The 21,689-nt window shown below is 37.9% G+C and overlaps 1 protein-coding gene across 6 annotated transcripts in view; it reads left to right on the top strand.

Moving 5' to 3' along the window:
• The window catches only part of EXOC2 (exocyst complex component 2), a 366,769-nt gene that overhangs the window by 205,424 nt on the left and 139,656 nt on the right, over positions 1–21,689 (top strand). For all 6 annotated transcript variants that reach the window (XM_004387908.2, XM_023742032.1, XM_023742035.1 and 3 more), the window contains 3 exons: positions 10,500–10,580; positions 11,055–11,114; positions 12,210–12,271. In XM_004387908.2, coding sequence (XP_004387965.1) covers positions 10,500–10,580; positions 11,055–11,114; positions 12,210–12,271 — 203 coding nt within the window. The remainder of the gene's footprint in view (positions 1–10,499; positions 10,581–11,054; positions 11,115–12,209; positions 12,272–21,689) is intronic.

Here is a 21,689-nt window from a genome sequence, read left to right as displayed (position 1 = left end):
AATCCTGCCTCATTAACATCATAGAGGTTAGAATTTATAACACATAGGATAATCACGTCAGATCACAAAATGTTGGACAACCACACAATACTGGGAATCATGGTCTAGCCAAGTAGAGACACATTTTGGGGGAACACAGTTCAATCCATAACATGTTCCAACACTGTATGTTCATGTTTCATTCTTTGTGTATCTTTCTCTTGACAGGCATGAAAATATTTCCATAACTTCTACTCATGCTCTTTTTAAACAACCAGTTGTCATTGAGTCAATTCTAACTCGTGTCATCCCCACATATCTCAGAGTAGAACTGTGCTCCGTAGGGTTTCAATGGCTGGTATCTTCAGAAGTAAATCACCTGACCTTTCTTCTGAGGAGCCTCTGGGTGAACTCAAACCACCAACCTTTTGGTTAGCAGCCGACAGCATTAACTGTTTGCACTCTTTCTTTGAAACAGGTACCCACCATTTCATTTATCCTACTTGAAATAGAATTCCAAGCAATTAGTGATTTTTTTGATACTTCTAAATCAATATATTTTTCAAAATAAACTGTGTCTTTGTTGAGTTTTTTTCTAGATGTTCTGCCCTTCACTGAGAGTGGTATAAATGTTGATGTCTCCTACTATTATTATGGAGCTGTCTATTTCTCTTTTCATTGCCGTTAGAATTTGTTTTATGTATTTTGGAGCCCAGTTGTTGGGTGCATAGATATTTATTAAGGTTATGTCTTCTTGGTGGATTGTCCCTCTAATCATGATATAATGCCCTTCCTTGTCTTTTATGGTTAATTTTACCTTAAAGTATTTTATCTCAAGAGATTAGTATTGTCACTCCTGCTCTTTTTTGGTTGCTGTTTGCTTGATATATTTTTTTCCATCCTTAGATTTTTCACATATTTATATCTTTGTTTCTAAGATGTGTCTCTTGTAGAGAGCGTATTGATGAGTCACATTTTTCAATCCGTTCTGTCACTCTCTGTCTCTTTACGGGTACATTTAAGCCATTTACATTTAGTGTGATTATTGATAGCTGTGAGTTTTTTGTGCTTTTTTTTTTTTTTGGTTTGCTTGTTTGTTTCTGGTGCTGATGTTTTCTTTGTTCCTCTTACTTTCCTGTGCTGAGTTCCTTTTGTTCGTGGATATTCTTTTAATTTGTTATTATAGATTTTGTGTTTATTGAGTCTTTATGTTTTTCTTCTTTTTTATTTTGTTGGGTAGGTTTGTTAATTATCTTTGTGGTTACATTGAAATTTACAGTTATCTTCTTAAATTTGAACCAGTCATTTATTACTTGATATTACCTTGATTTTCTCTGCATTTGCAAGTTCTATACCTGCACCATTTATTCCCCCTTTTATTGTTTTGAGGTTGTCGTCATTTACAGATTGATGTCTCTTGTTCCCTGTTTTAAATCTTCCAGTTTTGTTTTATTATTGAGAGTTCTTTACCTAGGTTGGTATCTGGCTGATGCTGTCCAGGTGTTCGATGTTGTTGATTCTCTAACCAAATGACTCCCTTTAATATTTTTATAAGTTTGGTTTGGTTTTTACAAATTCCCTTAATTTCTGTTTATCTGGAAATGTCCTAATTTCACCATCGTACTTGAGAGAGTTTTACAGGTTATGTTATTCTTGATTGGCATTTTTTTTTCTTCCAAGGTTTTGTGTATGTCATTCCATTGCCTTATTGCCTGCCTGGTTTCTGCCAAGTAATCAGAGCGTAGCGTTTGTTTCCCCTTTGTAAGTGACTTGTTTTTATCTCGAGCTACTCTCAGTATTCTTTCCTTGCCTTTGATTTTGGCAAGTATGATTATGATACATCTTGGTGACGTTCTTTGTGTTCTGTCGTATATGGGGATCGTTGAGCTTCGTGGATGGTCAGCTTTTCGTCTTTCATAATATTAGGAAAGTTTTCTTCCAGCAAATCTTCAACAATCTTCTCTGTGTTTTTCATTTTCTCCCCGTCTGGAACTCCAGTCATGCACAGATTTTTGCTCTTGATGGTGTCCCACATAATTCTTAGGTTTTCTTCATTATTTTCTCTGATTTTTCCTCACACAAAGTGGCATCCATTGATTTGTCTTCAATTTCACTGATTCTGCCTTCCATTGTTTCAAGTTTGTCTTTAAAATCTTATGTTGAATTGTCCATTTCTGAAATTTTGTTGTTTATCTTTTGGATTCTAGTTACTGTTTTTGTATGATTTCTAATTGTTTGTTATTCTGAAGTTTTGTTCTTGTATTCTTTTTGTGAATTTTTTCTATTGCTTTGTCTGTGTTTTTGTCTGTGTTTTCTATGCTTTTGTCTTTTTTTACCTTGATTTTGTCTGTTTTCCTTTATCTCTTTCCTAATCTCTTGGAGAGACCTAAATATTAGTCTTTCGAATTCTATATCAGGTAGTTTGCTACCTTTTCTTCTATTGAAAGCTCATCTGATTCTTTATTTTGGTCACTTTTTTTGGAGCCATTTTTGTCCTGCTTTTTTATGTATTTTTATATTGTCTGCCACTCCAAGACATTCAGCTATTATTTTCTTTATTTATTGATTGTATATTTGTTTGTTTTTGTCCTGTTTTTTTTTGCTTTGGTTTGATATTTCAAGGTGGATGGGCTAGGAGTGCTTTGTTGCTTGCTTCGTGGGCACAATAGCTCTCACCGCCATATCCAGATGGGCAGAGAAGGTCGCTCACTGTTATGTAGCTGGGCAGGACTGGCGGATAGGGAGGGCATGGGGCCAGGAGGCTCAGCTGCAGGGCAGCTGTACAGATCCAGTGGGATGGGAGGGACACAGGGGTGGTTTGCTCAGCTGTGGCACAACAGGAGGAAGATGGGAAGAGATCACTTGGCTGCAGCGCTTTGGGGAAAGGAACACGGTCCAGGTCCCTTGGCTGTGGCACAGTGAGGCAGAGCCAGTGGGGAGATAGGGGCACGGTCCAGGAAGGTAAGCTGTGGGGCAATGAGGCGGAGCTGGCAGGGAGGCAGGAGGTTCAGTTGTGGGGCTAGGCCGCCCAGATATAGTGCAGTGGGTTGAAGCCAGCAGGGAGTGAGGGGGCGCAGGTGTGGTGCCGGGTGACCTGGCTGCGAAGGAGGGGGCAGGAGGTCAGGTCACTCTGCTGTGATGCAGCCGACTGGCCAGCAGGTAAGGAAGTATGCAGAGCCAAGTTACTGGGCTGCAGTGCAGTGAGGTGTGGTTGGCAGGAAGAGAGAGGTGGAAGGGCTGTTTAAGGGAGACAGATGGGTCTAGATGGGAGGGGGGATGGGGTGGTTCATACTGTGGTCCATGGCAGTCAGGGCTGCTGAGATGGGGTGGTTCTTGGAAACTACTCACCAGAAGGGTGGCATTGTAGGAGCATGCTCCTCTGGTTACTGTGTGAGTGTCTGGGTACTTCCTTGAGCTGCTGCCAGCAAACAGGATCTTACTTTCTTGGTGTGTCCATGCCATTCCTCTGTCTCCTACTGAGAGTTCCATGAAGGTGCCTTTTTTTGCTGTTTGTGCAGGGTTTTTGGCTTTATCTCAAGATGGCTGCACTGTGCTGTGCTAGTAGGCAGGGGACCTCCACTCCATATCGCTACTCATTCGCTATTTTCGATCAGTTTCTTCTCAGTGGCTTCTGATCTCATACTTTATCCCTTCATTTAAGGTTCAGGGTTTCAGGATTGACGACTGCGTCTGTTCTACTTTGTTTTTTGGGTCTTTGTTGCAGAGGGATGGCTCAGTGCATCTGACTAGTGCGCCATGTTTGCTCTGCTCCCTGCTAATCCATGTAATCTTAAAGAAGCCATTTAACCTCTCCAGTCCTTTTTTATTTGTGAAGAAGAGAGCATAATAATTTTTCACAGTGTTGTTGGTTAAGATTAAATGAGATACTAGGGCTAATTTATTAAATTAATACTTGGAGTAACTGGGCCCTCATATTAGTAAAACTTAAGTTTATACTATGCCTTACTGTTTTGAAAGCTGCTTCATAAAACCTTAGCTTGCTTCATTATTGCAACAGACTTCCAAGACAGATCCAAAAGGGGTCATTGTCCCTATCATAAATTAAATAACTTACCCAAAATGAAATGGCCAGTTCAGATTAGACATCAGGTTACTTTGACTCCTAGCTCATGATACCTGCCTCATAACCTCATATCAACCTTTTTCGCACTATATATATATGTTCAAGTTGAAAATGTAGAGCAACTGTTTTCATGTATGTTTTATTTAAAAAAAAAGAGCAAACACAAATTAAAAATTAACCATAAAATAGGTATGACTTTATATCCTTTTTCCATTGAGTCCTTCTCGCACATATACTCGACCCCATATATGTTTATAATAGCTGTCATATTGCAGGACATTTTTTTCCTAAATTTTATATTGTTGTTGTTGAGAATATACACAGCAAAACATACACCAATTTAACCATTTCTATATGTACAACTCAGTGACATTGATTAGATTCTTCGAGTTGTGCGAACATTCTCACCCTGCTTTTCTGAGTTATTCCTCCCCGATTAACATAAACTCACTGCCCCCTAAGGTTAAGCTATACTGTTGTTTGATTTTAAGAAGATTTCAGGGGATATTTTTGGTTTAAGGTTTAAAGATTATCTCAGGGTAATAGTTTAAGGGGTTCATCCACCCTCCATGGCTCCAGAAAAGTCTGGAGTCCATGAGCATTCTGGTCTGCATTTTACCCCTTTTGATCAGGATTCTTATGGAAACTTTGATCAAAATGTTCAGGAACGGTTGCCAGGAACACCTAGTTCTCCTGGTCTAATGTTAAAGGTGGCAGTTGTTCATGGAGGCGATTAGCCACACATTCCATATCCTCCTCCTCTTCCTGAATCTCTTTCTTGCTCTGTTACTCCAGGTGAATAGAGACAAATTGTTTTGCCTTGGATGGCCGCTTGCAAACTTTTAAGAACCCAGGCACTATGAAATGAAATAGGAGGTAGAACAGAAGCACTAAACACATTATTAGGCCATTTAACTGGGATGTCCCATGAAACCATGACTCTAAACCTCCAAACCAAGAAACCACATCCCATGAGGTGTTTGGTTGTACATAAGCAGTCTCAGCAGTTACTCTTTTGTTGTTGTAAATATATCTATCACACAACACTTTTCAATTCAACTTTTTACACGTATACAACATCTTGACAGCAATTACAATAATTAATGTGATTTTTCCATCACCATTAACCTCCCTTTTAGCCCTCCCTCCCAACCCTGGTAACCACTAATAAACTTTGGTCTCTGTACATTTGCCTTTCCTTGTATTTTTATATAAGTGAGGTCATACAATAATTCTCCTTTTGTGATTAACTTATTTCACTCAGCATAATGTCTTCAAGCTCCATCCATATTTTAGCATGTATCAAGACTTCATTTCTCCTACTGGCTAAGTAGTATTCCATTGTGTGTATGTACCACGTTTGTTTATCCATTCATCTGTTGATGGGCATTTAAGTTGTTCCCACCTTTTGGCTGGCAGTTGTGAATAGTGCTGCAGTGAACATTGGTGTACAATTCTCATTTTGAATCTCTGCTTTCAGGTCTTTTTGATATATACCTGGGAGTGGAATAGCTGCATTCTATAGTAGTTCTGCTTTTAGTTTTTTGGGAACTGCCACACTGTTTTCCACAATGGCTCTACCATTTTGCATTCCCACCAACAGTGGATAAGGATCCCAATTTCTCCACATCCTTGCCAACATTTTTCATTTTCTGGTTTTTTTTTTTAATCTTAGCATTCCTAGTGGGATTGAAATTCTATCTCATTAAGTTTTTGAGTTACATGTCTCTGATAGGTAATGACGTTGAGCATCTTTTCTTTCATGTGTTTGGTGGCCATTTGTATGTCCTCTTCGGTGAAATGTTTATTCAAATCTTTTACCCATTTTGTGAGTTGTCTTTTTGTTGTTATCGAAGTTTTATATATACTTTAGTTAGTAGATTCTTATTGGATGTATTATTTCCAAAGATACTCTTCCAGTTGATAGCTTTTCTTTTTACTTTTTTGATAAAGTCTTTTGATGAACAAAAGTTTTTAATTTTTTATGAGGTCCCATTTAGTTATTTTGTCTTTTGCTGTCTGTGCTTTTGTTATTATATTAGATAAATCCATTGTTGAAAGGTAGGCCTGACAGTGTTGTCCCTGCCTTTTCTTGTAAGAATTTTATGGTGTTAGTTTGCATATTTAGGTCCTTATTCCATTTTGAATTTGTTTTATGTGTATATGATGTGAGGCATTGGTCCTGTTTTATTTTTTTGCATGTGGAAATCCAGTTTTCCCAGTACTATTTATTGAAAAGACTCTTCTTTCTCCATTGAATGGACTCAGCACCCTTATCAAAAATCAGCTGATCGTAGATGTGTGTGTGTGTTTCTGGACTCTCAATTCTATTCCATTGGTCTGCGTATCTATTGTTATACCAGTACCAGGCTGTTTTGATCACTGTAACTGTATAGTATGTTGTAAAATCAGAAAATGTGAATCCTTTTACTTTGTTCTTGTCTTTCAACATTGCTTTAGCTCTTTGGGGTCTCTTGTCATTTCATAAAAACGATTGGTTTTTCTATTTCTGTAAAGAAGGCTGTTGGAATTTTCATCGAGATTACATTCAATCTATAGATTGCTTTGGGTAGTATTGATGGTCTTAACAATGCTAAGTCTTCTAATCTATAAATGTGGGACATCTTTCCATTAATTTAAGTCTTCTTTAATCTCTTTCAGCAGTGTTTCATAGTTTTCATTGTGTAAGTCCTTCATGTCCCTCGCAGGACCTTTTTTTTTTTGACTAATTTTCCTAGATAAGCCTTTGTGAAAATATTTTGAAATGGTTACTACAGAAACTTGTTTGTAGTTAATTTTTAAGATTTAACTAGAATAGTAAGAAATTGTAACCATAAGTAACTAATTTCATGTTTGATATCTCTTATACAAGCCACATAAGTATGTTTGGGAAAGAAAGCGCTAGACCCCGGTATACCTTGTGAATGAATGACTCAAGGGAAGTCACGCATCTGCAGTCAGGCAATACATTTCTCTACTTTGATGTTATTAAGGAAAAATACCAACACTGTAGGCTCGATAAAGCTGAGTAAGTTTTTTAGCCTTTCAGCCTGGACTGTTCTTAAAAGGTGAATCGACTTAAAAGCACAAGTCTATTTTCCGACTTTGAGTCTTTTAACCTAATAAACATCTGCAAAATGCTTAGAATTTGAACGACATAACTATAATTTATATTTTCTTACCATTTTTGTAGTACCAGTCCCATTTGTTTGAAGTGAGAATACTTTTCTCTTTCCCCTTACTGTGATAGGAAAATGGTCTATCAGGTTAAATGAAGAAATGAGCTCTAAGCTTTGCCTCACTGTGACTGTTCTTCCAGCTGAAGCATTATCTCTAATTTGAACTTAACTTACAGTGCTCCGAAACAGCTTGTTTCACAGCATCCTGTTTTCTTCTCATCTTGAAGATGGTTTCTGCCTTTTTTCAGTTTGGATAATTTTGAAAATTGTCTTCTTTCAGAAGAACTGGAGTGATTTGTGATAGCTCCTTGTTATGGTTCACTGCCCCTACACAGAGCTGTCCTGCTTCCTTCTATTGAGGGAACAGAGTATCAAATGTTTAAACTATCATCTGTCTACCCATTTTTAAATGAAACTACTGATTGATTTCTCTAGTGTTCAGTAAATACTAATGTGGTTATAAAAAACTAATAAAAAATTGAGTTCAAATTTTAATACAAGAAGTCGAAATAACTACACGTAAACACCAACATCTAAATGCCCACAGTTGAATTCTGGTTTTAATAGTCACCATTATTATTATGATTATTTTATTATCTTAATTTTCATGCCTTCTGAGACGGTGTTTTGGTTAGATAAAGCTAGTGATCTAACCAATGTTTTGACTCTTTAAATTCTTTCTGTGCAGTTGTTATTTCATCTGATATTGCTTTATTTTATTTTACTTTCGTTCTACTTTCAATGTGTTCTTTATGGCGCCCTCTGGTGGTTTCACAATGCAGTAGCAAAATGACAGGGAGCTGTGGCTTTCTAAATGTTAGCCTTCATTAAGTCTGGGTTCCTTTTAGTAAGAAAATAAAATTGTTTTTTTTAAATTGTTATACAGGTATCACTTTCTTCTGTTCAGTATTTTTTCCCAAACCCTTTTAGAAATTGAAGTGTTTATTGAGGAGAGGTACTTGCTCTGTATTTTTTGCGTGGAACTGATTCATTAAACTTGGAGCCTTCCATGGCTCCTGTGCTTTTAGAATAAAATCAAGACTCCTGGCCTCACAGTCAATGTCAGTGACTGTGCTGTGTAGGTCTCCTGTTTTCCTCAACCACATCAGGTTCTGTCCCACCTTAGAGCCTGCGTGTGTGCAGTCCTTCCCTCAAGAACCTGTCCTGCCCTTCCTGCCCTTTCTTCCCACAGCTGGCCACTCTGGTCCTCCAGCTCTCAGCTTACATGGTACCTACCGTCTTAAGGTCTTCCTCACTGTTCTGTTTAAAGCATGCCCCCTCCATCACCATTTTCTCGGAGTTCCCAGTTGTTTTCTTCATGGCACTTATTCTAATTTGCAATTATTTTATTTATTTATTTATTTTTAACCTTTTTATTTGTTTTTGCTGTTTTTGTTTACTGTTGCTTTTATGGCAGTGTCTCCCACACTAGAATATAAACTTCATGAGAACTCTGTCTTATTCTCTCTTATATCCACATCACCTAGAGCAGAGCCTGGCACCAAGTAAAACCTTAGATACAGTTAGAAGCTAAGATGTTAGCATACATTTGAAGTTATCTTGAAATGCCGTTTGTTGAACATATTTACAAGTTTCATTTTCTGACTCAGTACATATGGAAAATTGTCTGTAATGATTTTTTGAATTAAAGATCTTATACCTTCTCCAGATCATTATTATCAACACTAAGATGTGGCAGGTCTAGGAGACTGGGCTCATCCCAGAGTATACAGTGAAAGTTACTTTTAAAATGTAAATTCACTATGTATGTTCCTTATCTTATTATTTGCCCCTCGAAGAAGAGTAAACTTTTGAAGAAAAATTTCAGTGATACCTCAGTTCTGTTCTAGTTGAGTTAGATGTACTTTAGAGTCTGAAAATTTCACCCATTTTTAAATACTAAGTGCAAACCAATGCCGAGTCTAAATCTAAATGACTAGGAGATGTCTTGATACATGCTACAATATGGATGGAGCTTGAAGATGTCATGCAGAGTGAAATAAGTCAATCATAAAAGGACAAATATCGGAAGACCACACTTATATAAAAAGACAAGAACAGGCAAGTGTATAGAGACCAACGTTTATTAGTGGTTACCTGGGGCAGGAGCGAGGGTGGAAGGAAGGGTTTATTGCTTATGGAGTACCGAGTATTGATTTACAGTGATGGAACAATTGCATCGATTAAGGGTAGGGTTGCACAGCCATTGACTGTGATTGCTGTTAATGAGTTGTACACCTGTGAAAAGTTGAACTGGCAAAAGTTGTGTTACAAATATATTTACAACAACCACAAAAGATAAAGAGCTGCTGATTATATACAGCCAACTTCATTGAGTTTGATTTCTTGATTTGGAGATTTAGGGTCATGGTTTCATGGGACATCCCAGTTAACTGGCCTAAGAACATGCTTAGTGCTTCTGTTCCACCTCCTAGTTTGTTGCGTAGTGCCTTGCAAGTGGGCATTCAAGGTGCAATAATTGGTATCTATATGCCTGGAGCAACAGAGGAAGGAGGAGAGTCAGGAATAGAGGGAGGATATGAAATGTGTGCCTGATTGCCTCCATGAACAACTGCCTCCTTTGCGATGAGACTAGATGAACTGGATGGTGCCCAGCTAACATTACTAAACATTTTGATCAAACAGTCTATAGAAGAATCTTGATCAAAAGGGGTAAAAATGCAGAACAGAACTTAAAATTTTCATGGAAGTGGACTTTCTGGAACCACAGAGGCTGAATGAACCCCTGAAACTATTGCCCTGAGATAATCTTAAACCTTAAACCAAAAATATCCCCTGAAGTCTTCTTAAAACCAAAGAAAGTTTAGCTTAACTATAAAGAATGTCTGCCTTGAGCATTGTGTTCTTTTAAGAACGATATATGGAATCAAACTGACAACAGCAATTCAAAAGATTAGATAGGAAACTTAGGGAGCAGTGAGTTTATGTGAATGAGGGAGGAACAACTCAGAAAAGAAGGGTGACAATGGTTGCACAACTCGAAGAATGGAATCAATGTCACTGAATTGTACATGTAGAAGTTGCTGAACTGGTGTATGGTCTGCTGTGTATATTCTCAACAGCAACAACAGAAATAGAATAAATTATTAAAAAATAATAATAAGTAACTGCGGGTTTACTTCCTAGCTCATTTGTGTCTGTTACTCTTCGTACATCTGGACATTCAGAGTTTAACAACATTTGCTTCTGTTCTCTATGCCTCAGTAACAGATGCTTGTGTTGGCTTTTTCCTTCAGCCCTGTCAGTTTGAGCAGTGCATTGTGCACTCCCTGCAGTCACTGAAAGGAGTCCTGGAGTGCAAGTCTGGAGAAGCCAGTGTAAGTATTTTCTTCAGTCAATACCTATTGCAAAATGTGTCAAGGAACTTTTTGGAATCAGTTGTAAATTTTTGAGCCATTTCAGCACAAGAGCTTTTCTCTTCTCATTCCTTGCTTGTTTTATTTAGTTTAACTACACAGGCTTGTTGATTTGTGGTTCCATGATAGGGTGATAAAAATTAAAAAGTAAGTGTTCTAGGTAGAGTACTTGTAGTATTAACACCTTGTATGCAAAGGAAATGATTGGCCTGGATATTATTAATCACCTTAGGAAGCCAGTGTCTTCTCAAGCCTTAATAGCTACACTTGGAAAACTGTCTGCAGGCCAACTCTGAATCTTGTCTCCCTTCAGAGTAAAGTTTCCCATAATGAGTCCATTGTCTGTGTTTAACTTTTTTCTATCTCGCTTCATAAACAAAAAATTTTATTTTCTTAGCTAAGTCCAAAAATTTTAATCAAAATTCTTCCTTACAGGTCTTTCAACAACCTAAAACACAGGAGGAGGTTTGCCAACTAAGCATCAATATCATGCAGGTAATATTAAAAAGCAGTGATTCCCAGTAAGCATGATACAATGCAAATGATTAGTCGACCCCCTCCTATTTTATATATATGTAGTATATGTATAAAGTATATTAAATAATATATATTCTTTATTCATTTACTCTGAGTACATGATTTTTATGGTAGGTGGGTGTCTTAGTCATCTAGTGCTACTGTAACAAAAATACCACATGTTGGTGGCTTTAAAGAATAGAAATTTATTGCCTCACAGTTCTGGAGGCTGAGTTCATTGGGAGTAGTGCTTTGTAGGCACATAAAGTTGTGGAAGTGAGTGAATGAGAGAAAAAGTAAAGCTTTTTCCTAAAATATGTTCAAAAATTTAAAAATGGGATTAAAAAGGTGCTTTTAATTATTTGTCACTTATGGAATCAAAAACATATATTTCTTTTTTTTTTTTTTAATTGTACTTCAGGTGAAGGCTTACAGAACAAATAGTTTCTCATGAAACAGAGGTACACGTTGTTTTATGACATTGGTACAACCCCACAACGTATCAACCCTCTAACTTCTCAACCTCTTTTTTTTTTGGTGAAAATACACATAGCCAAAGATACACCATTTCAAAAATTTCTACATGCACAGTTCAGTGACATTAACTACGCTCTTCGAATTGTGCTGTTATTCTCACTTAAGATGAAGGCTTACAGAACAAAATAGTTTCTCATTTAACAGTTACTACAAATGTTGCCCTATGACAATGGTTAACAATCTCACAACACGTCAACAATATCCTTACTCAACCTTGGGTTCCCTATCACCAGCTTCCTTGTCCCCTTCTGCCTTCTGGCCCTTGTCACTGGACTCCTGTACCTCGTTAGTCTCATTTGGTTTTATGGGGCTGTCCACTCCCAGGCTGAACAGTGAACCTCAGAGGTAACTTCACCACTGAGCTAAAAGGGTGTCTGGGAGCCATACTCTCGAGGTTTCTCCAGTCTCTTTTAGGCCAGTAAATCTGGTCTTTTTCAAAAACATATATTTCTATTTTAATTTCTGTGAAATTATTTTTGATGCCCAAATAGATTAATATCTGAGTGTTCAAATCACTGAAACTTATTTTTTATGTAGATTTTTATACACTGTCTGGAGCAGTTGAGCACCAAGCCTGATGCGGACATAGATACCACACAGTAAGTAAAAATGAAATTAATCTCATTGGTGAATTTAGGAGAGTTAGAAATACAGATGCAAGTTGTATATTTAGTCTTAATGGTCTAAGACTTCTAGTAAGAGAGATAGGTTCAGATGTTCAAATCATATTTTTATATGTTGTTAGGTGCCATCGAGTTGGTTCTGACTCATAGAGATCCCATGTACAACAGAACAAAACACTGCCTGGTCCTGTGCCATCCTCATAATCGTTGTTATGTTTGAGCCCATTGTTGAAGCCACTGTGTCAATTTTATGTATTTCACCTATATTATTTCCATAATTTATCTTCTAATTTCATCTTAGCCTTAATATAGATATTGAATGAAATTAAACATGTGATAAGCTTACTAATTCAAAACAAAGAGGTTTTATAAATAATAAAGTACAATATTTAAATATATAGTTTCCAGTTGATTACTATTACAGTTCTTGTATTAGGGGATTGTACCAGTACTCGTGTTGTTGTTAGATGCCCTTGAGTTACTTCTGACTCATAGAAACCCTAAATATAATGGGATGAAACACTGCTCAGTCCATTGTCATCCTCATAATTGTTGTTATGCTTGAGCCCATTGTTGCAGCCACTGTGTCAGTCCGTCTCATCAAGGGTCTTCCTCTTTTTTGCTGAAACTCTACCAAACATGATATCCTTCTGCAAGGACTGGTCCCTCCTGATAACATGTCCAGAGTATGTGAGACAAAGTGTTGCCATCCTCACTTGCAAGGAACACTCTGGCTGTATTTCTTCCAAGACAAACTTGTTTATTCTTCTGGTGGTCCATGGTATATTCAATATTCTTCACCAACACAATAATTCAAAGGCATCAATTCTTCAGTCTTCCTTATTCATTGTCCAGTTTTCCCATGCATATGAGGTGATTGAAAACATAATGACTTGAGTTACGCACATCTTAATCCTCAAAGTGACATCTTTGCTATTTAAAACTTTAAAGAGGTCTCTTGCAGCAGATTTGCCAAATGCAATAGATTGTTTGATTTCCCAACTACTGCTTCCATGGGTGTTGATTGTGGATCCAAGTAAAATGAAATCCTTGACAACTTCAAGTTTTCCTCTGTTTATCATGATGTTGCTTATTGGTCCAGTTGTGAGGATTTTTGTTTTCTTTATGTTGAGGTGTAATCCTACTGAAGGCTGTAGTCTTTGGTCTTCATCAGTAAGTGCTTCAAATCCTCTTCACTTCCCATAAATAAGGTTGTATCATTTGCATATCACAGGTTGTTAATGAGTCTTCCACCAATCCTGATGCCACGTTTTTCTTCATATAGCTCAGCATCTCAGATTATTTGCTCAGCATACAGATTGAATAAGTGTGGTGGAAGGTTACAACCCTGATGTGCAACTTTCTTGATTTCAAACCATGCAGTATCCATCCCCTTGCTCTGTTCCAGCGACTGCCTCTTGGTCTACGTAAAGGTTCCTCGTGAACACAATTAAGTGGTTTGGAATTCTGTTCTTCGTATTGCTATCCACAATTTATTATGATCCACACAGTTGAATGCCTTTGCATAGTCAATAAAACACAGGTAAACATCTTTCTCATATCCTCTGCTTTCAGCCAAGATCCATCTGACTTCAGCAATGACATCTCTCATTCCACATTCTCTTCTGAATCCTACTTGAATTTCTAGCAGTTCCCTGTCGATGTACTGCTGTGGCTGCTTTTGAATTATCTTCAGCAAAATTTTGCTTGGGTGTGATATTAATGATATTGTTTGATGGTTTTCACATTCTGTTGGATCACCTTTCTTTGGAATGGGCACAGATATGGATCTCTTCCAGTCAGTTGGCCAGGTAGCTGTTTTCCACATTTCTTGGCATAGACGAGTGGGCACTTCCAGCGTTGCATCCCTTTGTTGAAACATTTCATTTGGTATTCTCTAAGTTCCTGAAGTCTTGTTTTTCAACAATGCCTCCAGTGCACCTTGGATTTCTTCTTTCAGTACCATCGGTTCTTGATCATATGCTACCTCCTGAAATAGTCAAACATCCGCCAGTTCTTTTTTGTACAGTCATTCTGTGTATTCGTTCCATCTTCTTTTGATGCTTTCTGCATTGTTCAGTATTTTCCCCATGGAATCCTTCAGTATTGCAACTCGAGGCTTGAATTTTTTCTCCAGTTCTTTCTGCCTGAGCCAAATGCCAAGTGTGCTCTTCCCTTTCAGTTTTCTAACTCCAGGTATTGGCACATTTTATTATAATATTTTACCTTGTATTCTCAAGCTACTCTTTGAAATCTTCTATTCAGCTCTCTACTTTTGTTATGTTATTATGTTATGTTTTGTTTATATTATATATGTTTTATATTATGTTTATGTTTTGTTATGTTGTTACTATTCTAATTACGTTATTAGAATTTTAAGTCTGTGTCAGTTTTAGTTATTTGGGCTCTGGAGGACATTTCTTAATTCTTTCGTGTTTGTGTGTGTGTATATGTGTTTTCAGTGAAAGTTAACAGCATAAATTACTTTCTCCTGTAAAAAATTATACACTTTTTTTGTGACATTGGTTGCAATCCCCACAACGTGTGAGCGCTGTCCCTCCTTCCTTTCACACCCTGGATTCCCTGTGTATTTTCATGCAGGCTTCCTGTCCCTTCCTGCCGTCTCATCTTCGATTTTGGGCAGATATTGCCCATTTGATCTCATATACTCAGTTGAACTGAAGCACATTCCTCACGTTATTTTTTGATTTATAGGCCTGTCTGATCTTTGGCTAAAAGGTGAACTTCGGGAGTTTCTTCAGTTCTGAGTTAGCAGGGTGTCCGAGGGCCATAGTTTTGGTGGTCCCTCCAATCTCTGTCAGACCAGTAAGTCTGGTCTTCTTTTGTGAATTTGAATTTTGTTCTACATTTTTCTCTCGCTTTGTCTAGAACCCTCTTCTGTGTTCCCTGTCAGGGCAGTCAGTGAGTAGCTCGGCACATCTATTTGACCTGGGCTCAGGCTGGTGGGGACTGTGGTTCATGTAGTCCGTTAGTCTGTTGGACTGATATTTTCCTTGTGTCTTTGGTTTTCTTCATCCTTCTTTGCTCTGAACGTGTTGCTACCAATAGTTGTATTTTAGATGGTGGCTCGTAAGCTTTTAAGATTCCAGATGCTACTCACCAAAGTCGGATGTAGAACATTTTCTCTATAAACTATGTTATGCCAGTTAACCTAGATGTCCCCTTAAACCATTGTCAACAGCCCTCAGTCCCAGTAACTAGGTCCTTCAATGTGTTTGAATGTGTCTAGGAGGCTTCTATGGCTTTGCCTTGGTCATGTTTTGCTGACTTTCCCTGTGTTGTGTGTTGTCTTTTCTTTCACCAAAGTTAACACTTGTCTACTATTTAGTTAGTGATTTCCCTTCCCCACCTCTACCCTCCTTTGTTACCATCAAAGATTGGTTGTGTGTGTGTGTTTGTGTGTGTATAAATCTTTTCTTGAATTTTTATAATACTGTTCTCTTACAATATGTGTTCTTTTGTGATTCACTCAACATAATGCCCTCCAGATTCATCTGTGTTGTGAGATGTTTTTCAGATTCATCATTGTTCTTTATCATTGCTTACTATTCTGTTGTGTGTATGTACTATTATTTGTTTATCCATTCGTCTGTTGATGGGCACTTAGGTTGTTTCCATCTTTTTGCTATTGAAAATAATGCTGCAGTGAACATGGGTGTGCCTATATCTATTTGTGTGAAGGCTCTTATTTCTCTAGGATGTATTCCCTGGAGTGCAATTGCTGGATCATATGATATTTCTATTTCTAGCTTTTTAAGAAAGCTCCATGTTGTATCATTTTCTATAGTGGCTGTACCATTTTACATTCCCACCAGCGGTGCATGAGAGTTCCAGTCTCCCTGCAACCTCTCCAACTTATTTTTTTTATTTATTATTGCCAGTAGTGTCAGGGTAAGATGGTATCTCATTGTAGTTTTGATTTACATTTCTCTAATGGCTAATGATCGTGAGCACTTCCTCATTTGTCTGTTAGCCACCTGAATGTCTTCTTTGGTGAAGTGTCTGTGCATATCCTTTGCCCATTTTTTAAATTGGATTATTGTTACTGAGGTGTTGAAATATTCTACAGATTGTAGAGATTAGGCGCTTATCGGATATGTTGTAGCCAAAAAATTTTTTCCCAATATGTAGGTTCACTTTTTACTCTTTTGGTGAAGTGTTTTGATGAGCACACTTCTTTAATTTTCAGGCGCTCCCAGTTATCTAGTTTATCTTCTGGTGTTTTTGCATATTTAGTTATGGTTTGTATTGAATTTATGCCACATGTATTAGGGCCCCTGTCATTGTCCCTAATTTTTTTTTCCATGATCTTTATCATTTTAGGTTTTATATTTAGGTCTTTGATGCATTTTGAGTTAGTTTTTTTGTATGGTGTGAGGTATGGATCCTGTTTCATGTTTTTACAGATGGACATCCAGTTTTGACAGCACCATTTGTTAAAAAGACTGTTCCTCATTTAATGGACTTTGGACCTTTGTCAAAGATCAGATGACCATAGGTGGATGGATTTACATCTGGGTTCTCCATTCTGTTCCATTGATATATGTGTCTGTCTTCGTACCAGTACTAGGCTGGTTTGACTACCATGGCTGTATAGTAGGTTCTGAGATCAGGTAGTGTGAAGCCTCCTATTTTGTTCTCTTTTTTTAGTAATGCTTGGCTTATCTGGGGCCTTCTATCCCTTCTGTTCCTGTTTTATTGAGAGTTTTTATCAGGAATGGGTGTTGGACTTTATCAAATGCCTTTTCTGGGTCGATTGAGATGATCATGTGATTCTGTCTACATGGTGGATTACGTTGATTGATTTTCTAATGTTGAACCATCCTTGCATACCTGATACAAATCCCACTTGGTGGTGGTGTATTATTTTTTTGATATGATGCTCAATTTTATTGGATAGAATTTTGTTGAGAATTTTTGCATCTATATTCTTAAGAGATGCTGGTCCGTAATTTCCTTTTTTTTGTGGTGTTTTGCCTGACTTTGGTATCAGGGTTATGCTGGCTTCATAGAATGAATTCTGGAGTATCCCTTCCTTCTCTGTGCTCTGAAATAGTTTGAGTAGTACTGGTGTAAACTCTTCTCTGAGTATTTGGTAGCATTCTCCAGTGAAACCTTCTGGGTCAGGGCTTTGTTTTGGTTGGGATTTTTTTTTTCTTATTATATTACCTCTTCAGTCTCTTCTCTTGTTATGGGTCTGTTCCGCTTTTCTATCTCAGTTTGTGTTAGTTTAGGTAGGTAGTATGTTTCTAGAAATTTGTCCATTTCCTTTAGGTTTTAAATTTGTCGGAGTATAATTTTTCATAGTATTCTGTTATGATCCTTCTTATTTCAGTTGAGTCTGTTGTAATGTCCCCCTTCTCATTTCGTATTTGGGTTATTTGCTTCCTCTACTGTTTTTCTTTTGTCAGTTTGGCCAATGGTTTGTCAATTTTGTTCATCTTTTCAAAGAACCACGTTTTGGTCTTGTTGATTCTTTGTATTGTTTTTCTGTTCTCTATTTCATTTATTTCTGCCCTCCTCTTTATTATTTCCTTTTTTCTGGTGGCTGTGGGCTTCTTTTGCTGCTCTCTATTTGTTCAAGTTGTAGAGATAACATTTTTATTTTTGCCTTTTTTTGTGTTTTTTTTTGATGTGTATGTTTATTAGTATAAACTGACTTCTGAGCACTGCCTTTGCTGTGTCCCAAAGTTTGAGTGTGATGTGTTTTCATTCTCATTTGATTCTAGAAGTTTTTTGATTCCCTCTTTGATTTCTTCAGTTACCCAGTTTTTTTAATGCAAAGTGTTACTCACTTTCCTTGTATCTGATTTGTTTTCCTTGCTTTTCATGTTACTGATTTCTGCTTTTATGGCATTGCGATCCGAGAAGATACTTTACATTACTTCGATGTTTTGGATTTTATTGAGGGTTGCTTTGTGGCCTAAAATGTTGTCTTTTCTGGAGAATGTTACATGTGCATTGGAAAAGAACGTATACTTTGCTGCTGTTAATGGATTGAATTTTGTCCTCCAAAAATGTGTGTCAAGTTGGCTATGCCATGATTCACAAAATATGCCAGTATTTTGTGATTGTCCACCATTTTGTTATCTGATGTGATTCTCCTATGTGTTGTAAATCCTACCTCTGTGATGTTAATGAGGCAGGATTAGAGGCAGTGGGAACTTCATACCACCAAGAAACAAAAGTCAGGAGAATAACGTGTCCTCTGGACCTGGGGTCCCTGTGCCTAGAAGCTCCTCTACCGGGGAAGATTGATGACAAGGACCTTCTCCCAGAACTGACAGAGAGAGAAAGCCTTCTTCTAGAACTGGCACCCTGGATTCAGCCTTCTAACCTCCTAAACTGTGAGAGAATAAATTTTTCATTGTTTAAGCCATCCACTGGTGGTATTTATGTTATAGCAGCGCTAGAGGACTAAAACAGAATTTAGTACCGAGAGAGTGGGGTTCTGCTCTGACAGATACCTAAAATATGGAAGCTATTTTGAAACTGTGATAATGTCTGGAAGAGTTTTAAAGGGCCTAATAGTAAAAAGCCTAGATTGCCGAAGAGAGTGTTGGTGAAATTATGAACATTAAAGACAATTCCAGTGAGGACTCATAAGGGAAAGAGGAGAGCTGTTACTCTGGAGATAGCACAGATGACGAGAAGCAGCAGCAGAACCAGGAGACCAGTGTGAAACAATGCTGAAACTGACCCACGGTACAAGAGAGCTGAGTGCCTTTGCACAGGAGGCTTCCTGGCGGAGTGGGATGCCTCTAGGCACTTACTGATGGAGTCAGGCTTACCAGCCCACAGAGCAAGAGAGCTGAGTGCCTTCCGGCCAAAGTCTACAGGCAGAGTGGGGTGCCTCCAGGCCCTTATTGATGGAGCTACAGAGCTTTGGAACACTGGCCCCAGCAGCGCAGACGTGTGCAGTGAGGCCCTAGGGGCTGAGAGGCCAAAGAACCAGGAAGCAGAAGCTGAAGAGACAAGGAACACAGGAAGCAAAGCCCCCTTAGTCTCAAAGGGTATGGCCACGACCTCTGGGATTTCAAAGGGTGGAGTTGCCACTCAGGTTGACTTGGAGAATGGGGCTGCCCAAATTCGAGGGAGCTGAGTTGCCTTTCCAGTGGGCCTGGAAGGTGGAGCTGAAGTCCAGGGCCTAGGGGCCTCCACTCAGAATCCAGAGAGTGTGGCTATTACTTAGAGTCTGGAGTGCAGGGCCATTGTCTAAATGATCTCAGAGAACAAAGGATTATTTTCTAGCCTTGAGAGCTGATGTAGTATGTTCTGCTGACTTGTTTGGTACCTGTTTATCCCTTCTTTCCCTCCAGTTTCTCCCATTTGTGATCAAAATGTATTTTACATTTGGGAAGCATATGAATTTTGGGAGGCCAAAGGGTAGAATGTTATGGATTGGATTGTGTTCCCCAAAAATGTGTGTCACCTTGAGTGGCCATGATTCCCAGGATTGTGTGATTGCCCACCATTTTGTCATATGATGTGATTTTCCTGTGTGTTGTAAATCCTACAACTCTATGATGTTAATGAGGCAGGATTAGAGGCAGTTATGTTAATGAGGCAGGACTCAATTTACAATATTAAGTTGTGTCGTAGGTCATTCTCTTTTGAGATATAGAAGAGAGAAGAGAGCAGAGAGACGGGGAACCTCATACCACCAAGAAACAAGAGCCAGGAGAATAGTGTGTCCTTTGGAACCGGGGTCCCTGTGCTGAGAAGCTCCTTGACCTGGAAAATAATGACAAGACTATGATTAGATGTAGAAAAGTACAAACCCGGGCCCTTTGGGTTTTGCCAAAATGTTCCATGGTAATTGAGATGATCTGTCATTTGCTGCCCTGATAATGCTAGCAGGTCCTTAGCCCAGGGAGCAGCTGTAGACATCATGCCCTGGTACCTGAAGGTGACTTCTAGAGCTGGCATCCTGAATTCAGCCTTCTAACCTCCTAAACTGAGAGAATTAATTTCTCTTTGTTTAAGCCATCCACTTGTGGTATTTCTGTTATAGCAGCACTAGATAACTAAGACAGCTGCTATTGGGTGGACCGTTCTGTATATATTTATGAGGTGAAGCTGGTTGATTTTGGTCTTCAGATGTTCTGTATCTTTGTTGAATTTCTTTCTAGATGTTCTGTTACCAAGAGTAGTGTGTTGAAGTCTTCTACTATTATTGTGGAGCTGTCTGTTTTTCTTTTCAGTGCTGTTAGAGCTTATTTTATGTGTTCTGGAGCCCTCTTGTTGGGTGCGTAGGTATATATTAAGGTTATGTCTTCTTGGTGGATTGTCACTTTAATCATTATATAATGTCTTGTCTTTTATGGATGATTTTGCCTTAAAGTCTATTTTATCTGAGATTAGTATTGCTACTCTTGTCCTTTTTTGGTTACTGTTTGCTTGACATATTTTTTTCTGTCCTTTGATTTTTAATATATTTATGTCTTTGTGTCTGAGGTGTGTCTCTTGTAGACAGCATATTGATGGGTTAGTTTTTTAAAATCCATTCTGCCACTGTCTCTTTATACGAGCACATTTAAACAATTTACATTCAGTATGATTATTGATAGATATGAGTTTATTATTGTTATATTGTTATGCCTTTTTTTTGTGGTGCTGATGCTTTTTTTGTTCCTCTTTCCTGTACTGAGTTCCTTTTCATTGTGGATTTTCTTTTCTTTTCTTTCATTTTCGTACATTTTGTGTTTACCGAGACTTTGTTTTTCCTTTTTATTTTGATGAGCAAGTAGATTGTTAGATTTCTTTGATTATCTTGAAATTTACCCTTATATTCCTAAATTTGAACCAGTCATTACTTGATATCACCTTAATTTCCTCTGCATTTGAAAGTCCTATACCTGCACCATTTATTCCCTCTCTTATTGTTTTGAGGTTGTCATCATTTACAGATTGACGTCTCCTGTTCCCTGTTTTAAATCTTTAAGTTTTGTTTTATTATTGAGAGTTCTTTACCTAGGTTGATATCTGGCTGATGCTGTCCTGTGTCCTAGCCTGAGGTTGTTGTCTGATGTTGGTTCTCTAATAACCAAATGACTCTTTTTAATATTTCTTGTAAGTTTGGTTTGGTTTTTACAAATTCTCTTAATTTCTGTTTATCTGGAAATGTCCGAATTTCACCATCTTATGTGAGAGAGAGTTTTACAGGATATATTATTCCTGGTTAGCAGGTTTTAGTTTTTTCAAGGTTTTATATATGTCATCCCATTGTCTTCTTGCCTGCCTAGTTTCTGCCGAGTAATCAGAGGGTAGCGTTTGTTTCCCCTTTGTAAGTGACTTGTTTTTATCTCAAGTTGCTCTCAGGATTCTTTGCTTGTCTTTGCTTTTGGCATATGTGATTATGATATGTCTTGGT

Source organism: Trichechus manatus, unplaced genomic scaffold, assembly GCF_000243295.1.
Source record: "Trichechus manatus latirostris isolate Lorelei unplaced genomic scaffold, TriManLat1.0 scaffold00198, whole genome shotgun sequence".
NCBI lineage: Eukaryota > Metazoa > Chordata > Mammalia > Sirenia > Trichechidae > Trichechus > Trichechus manatus.
This window is presented reverse-complemented; position numbering and strand designations above follow the sequence as displayed.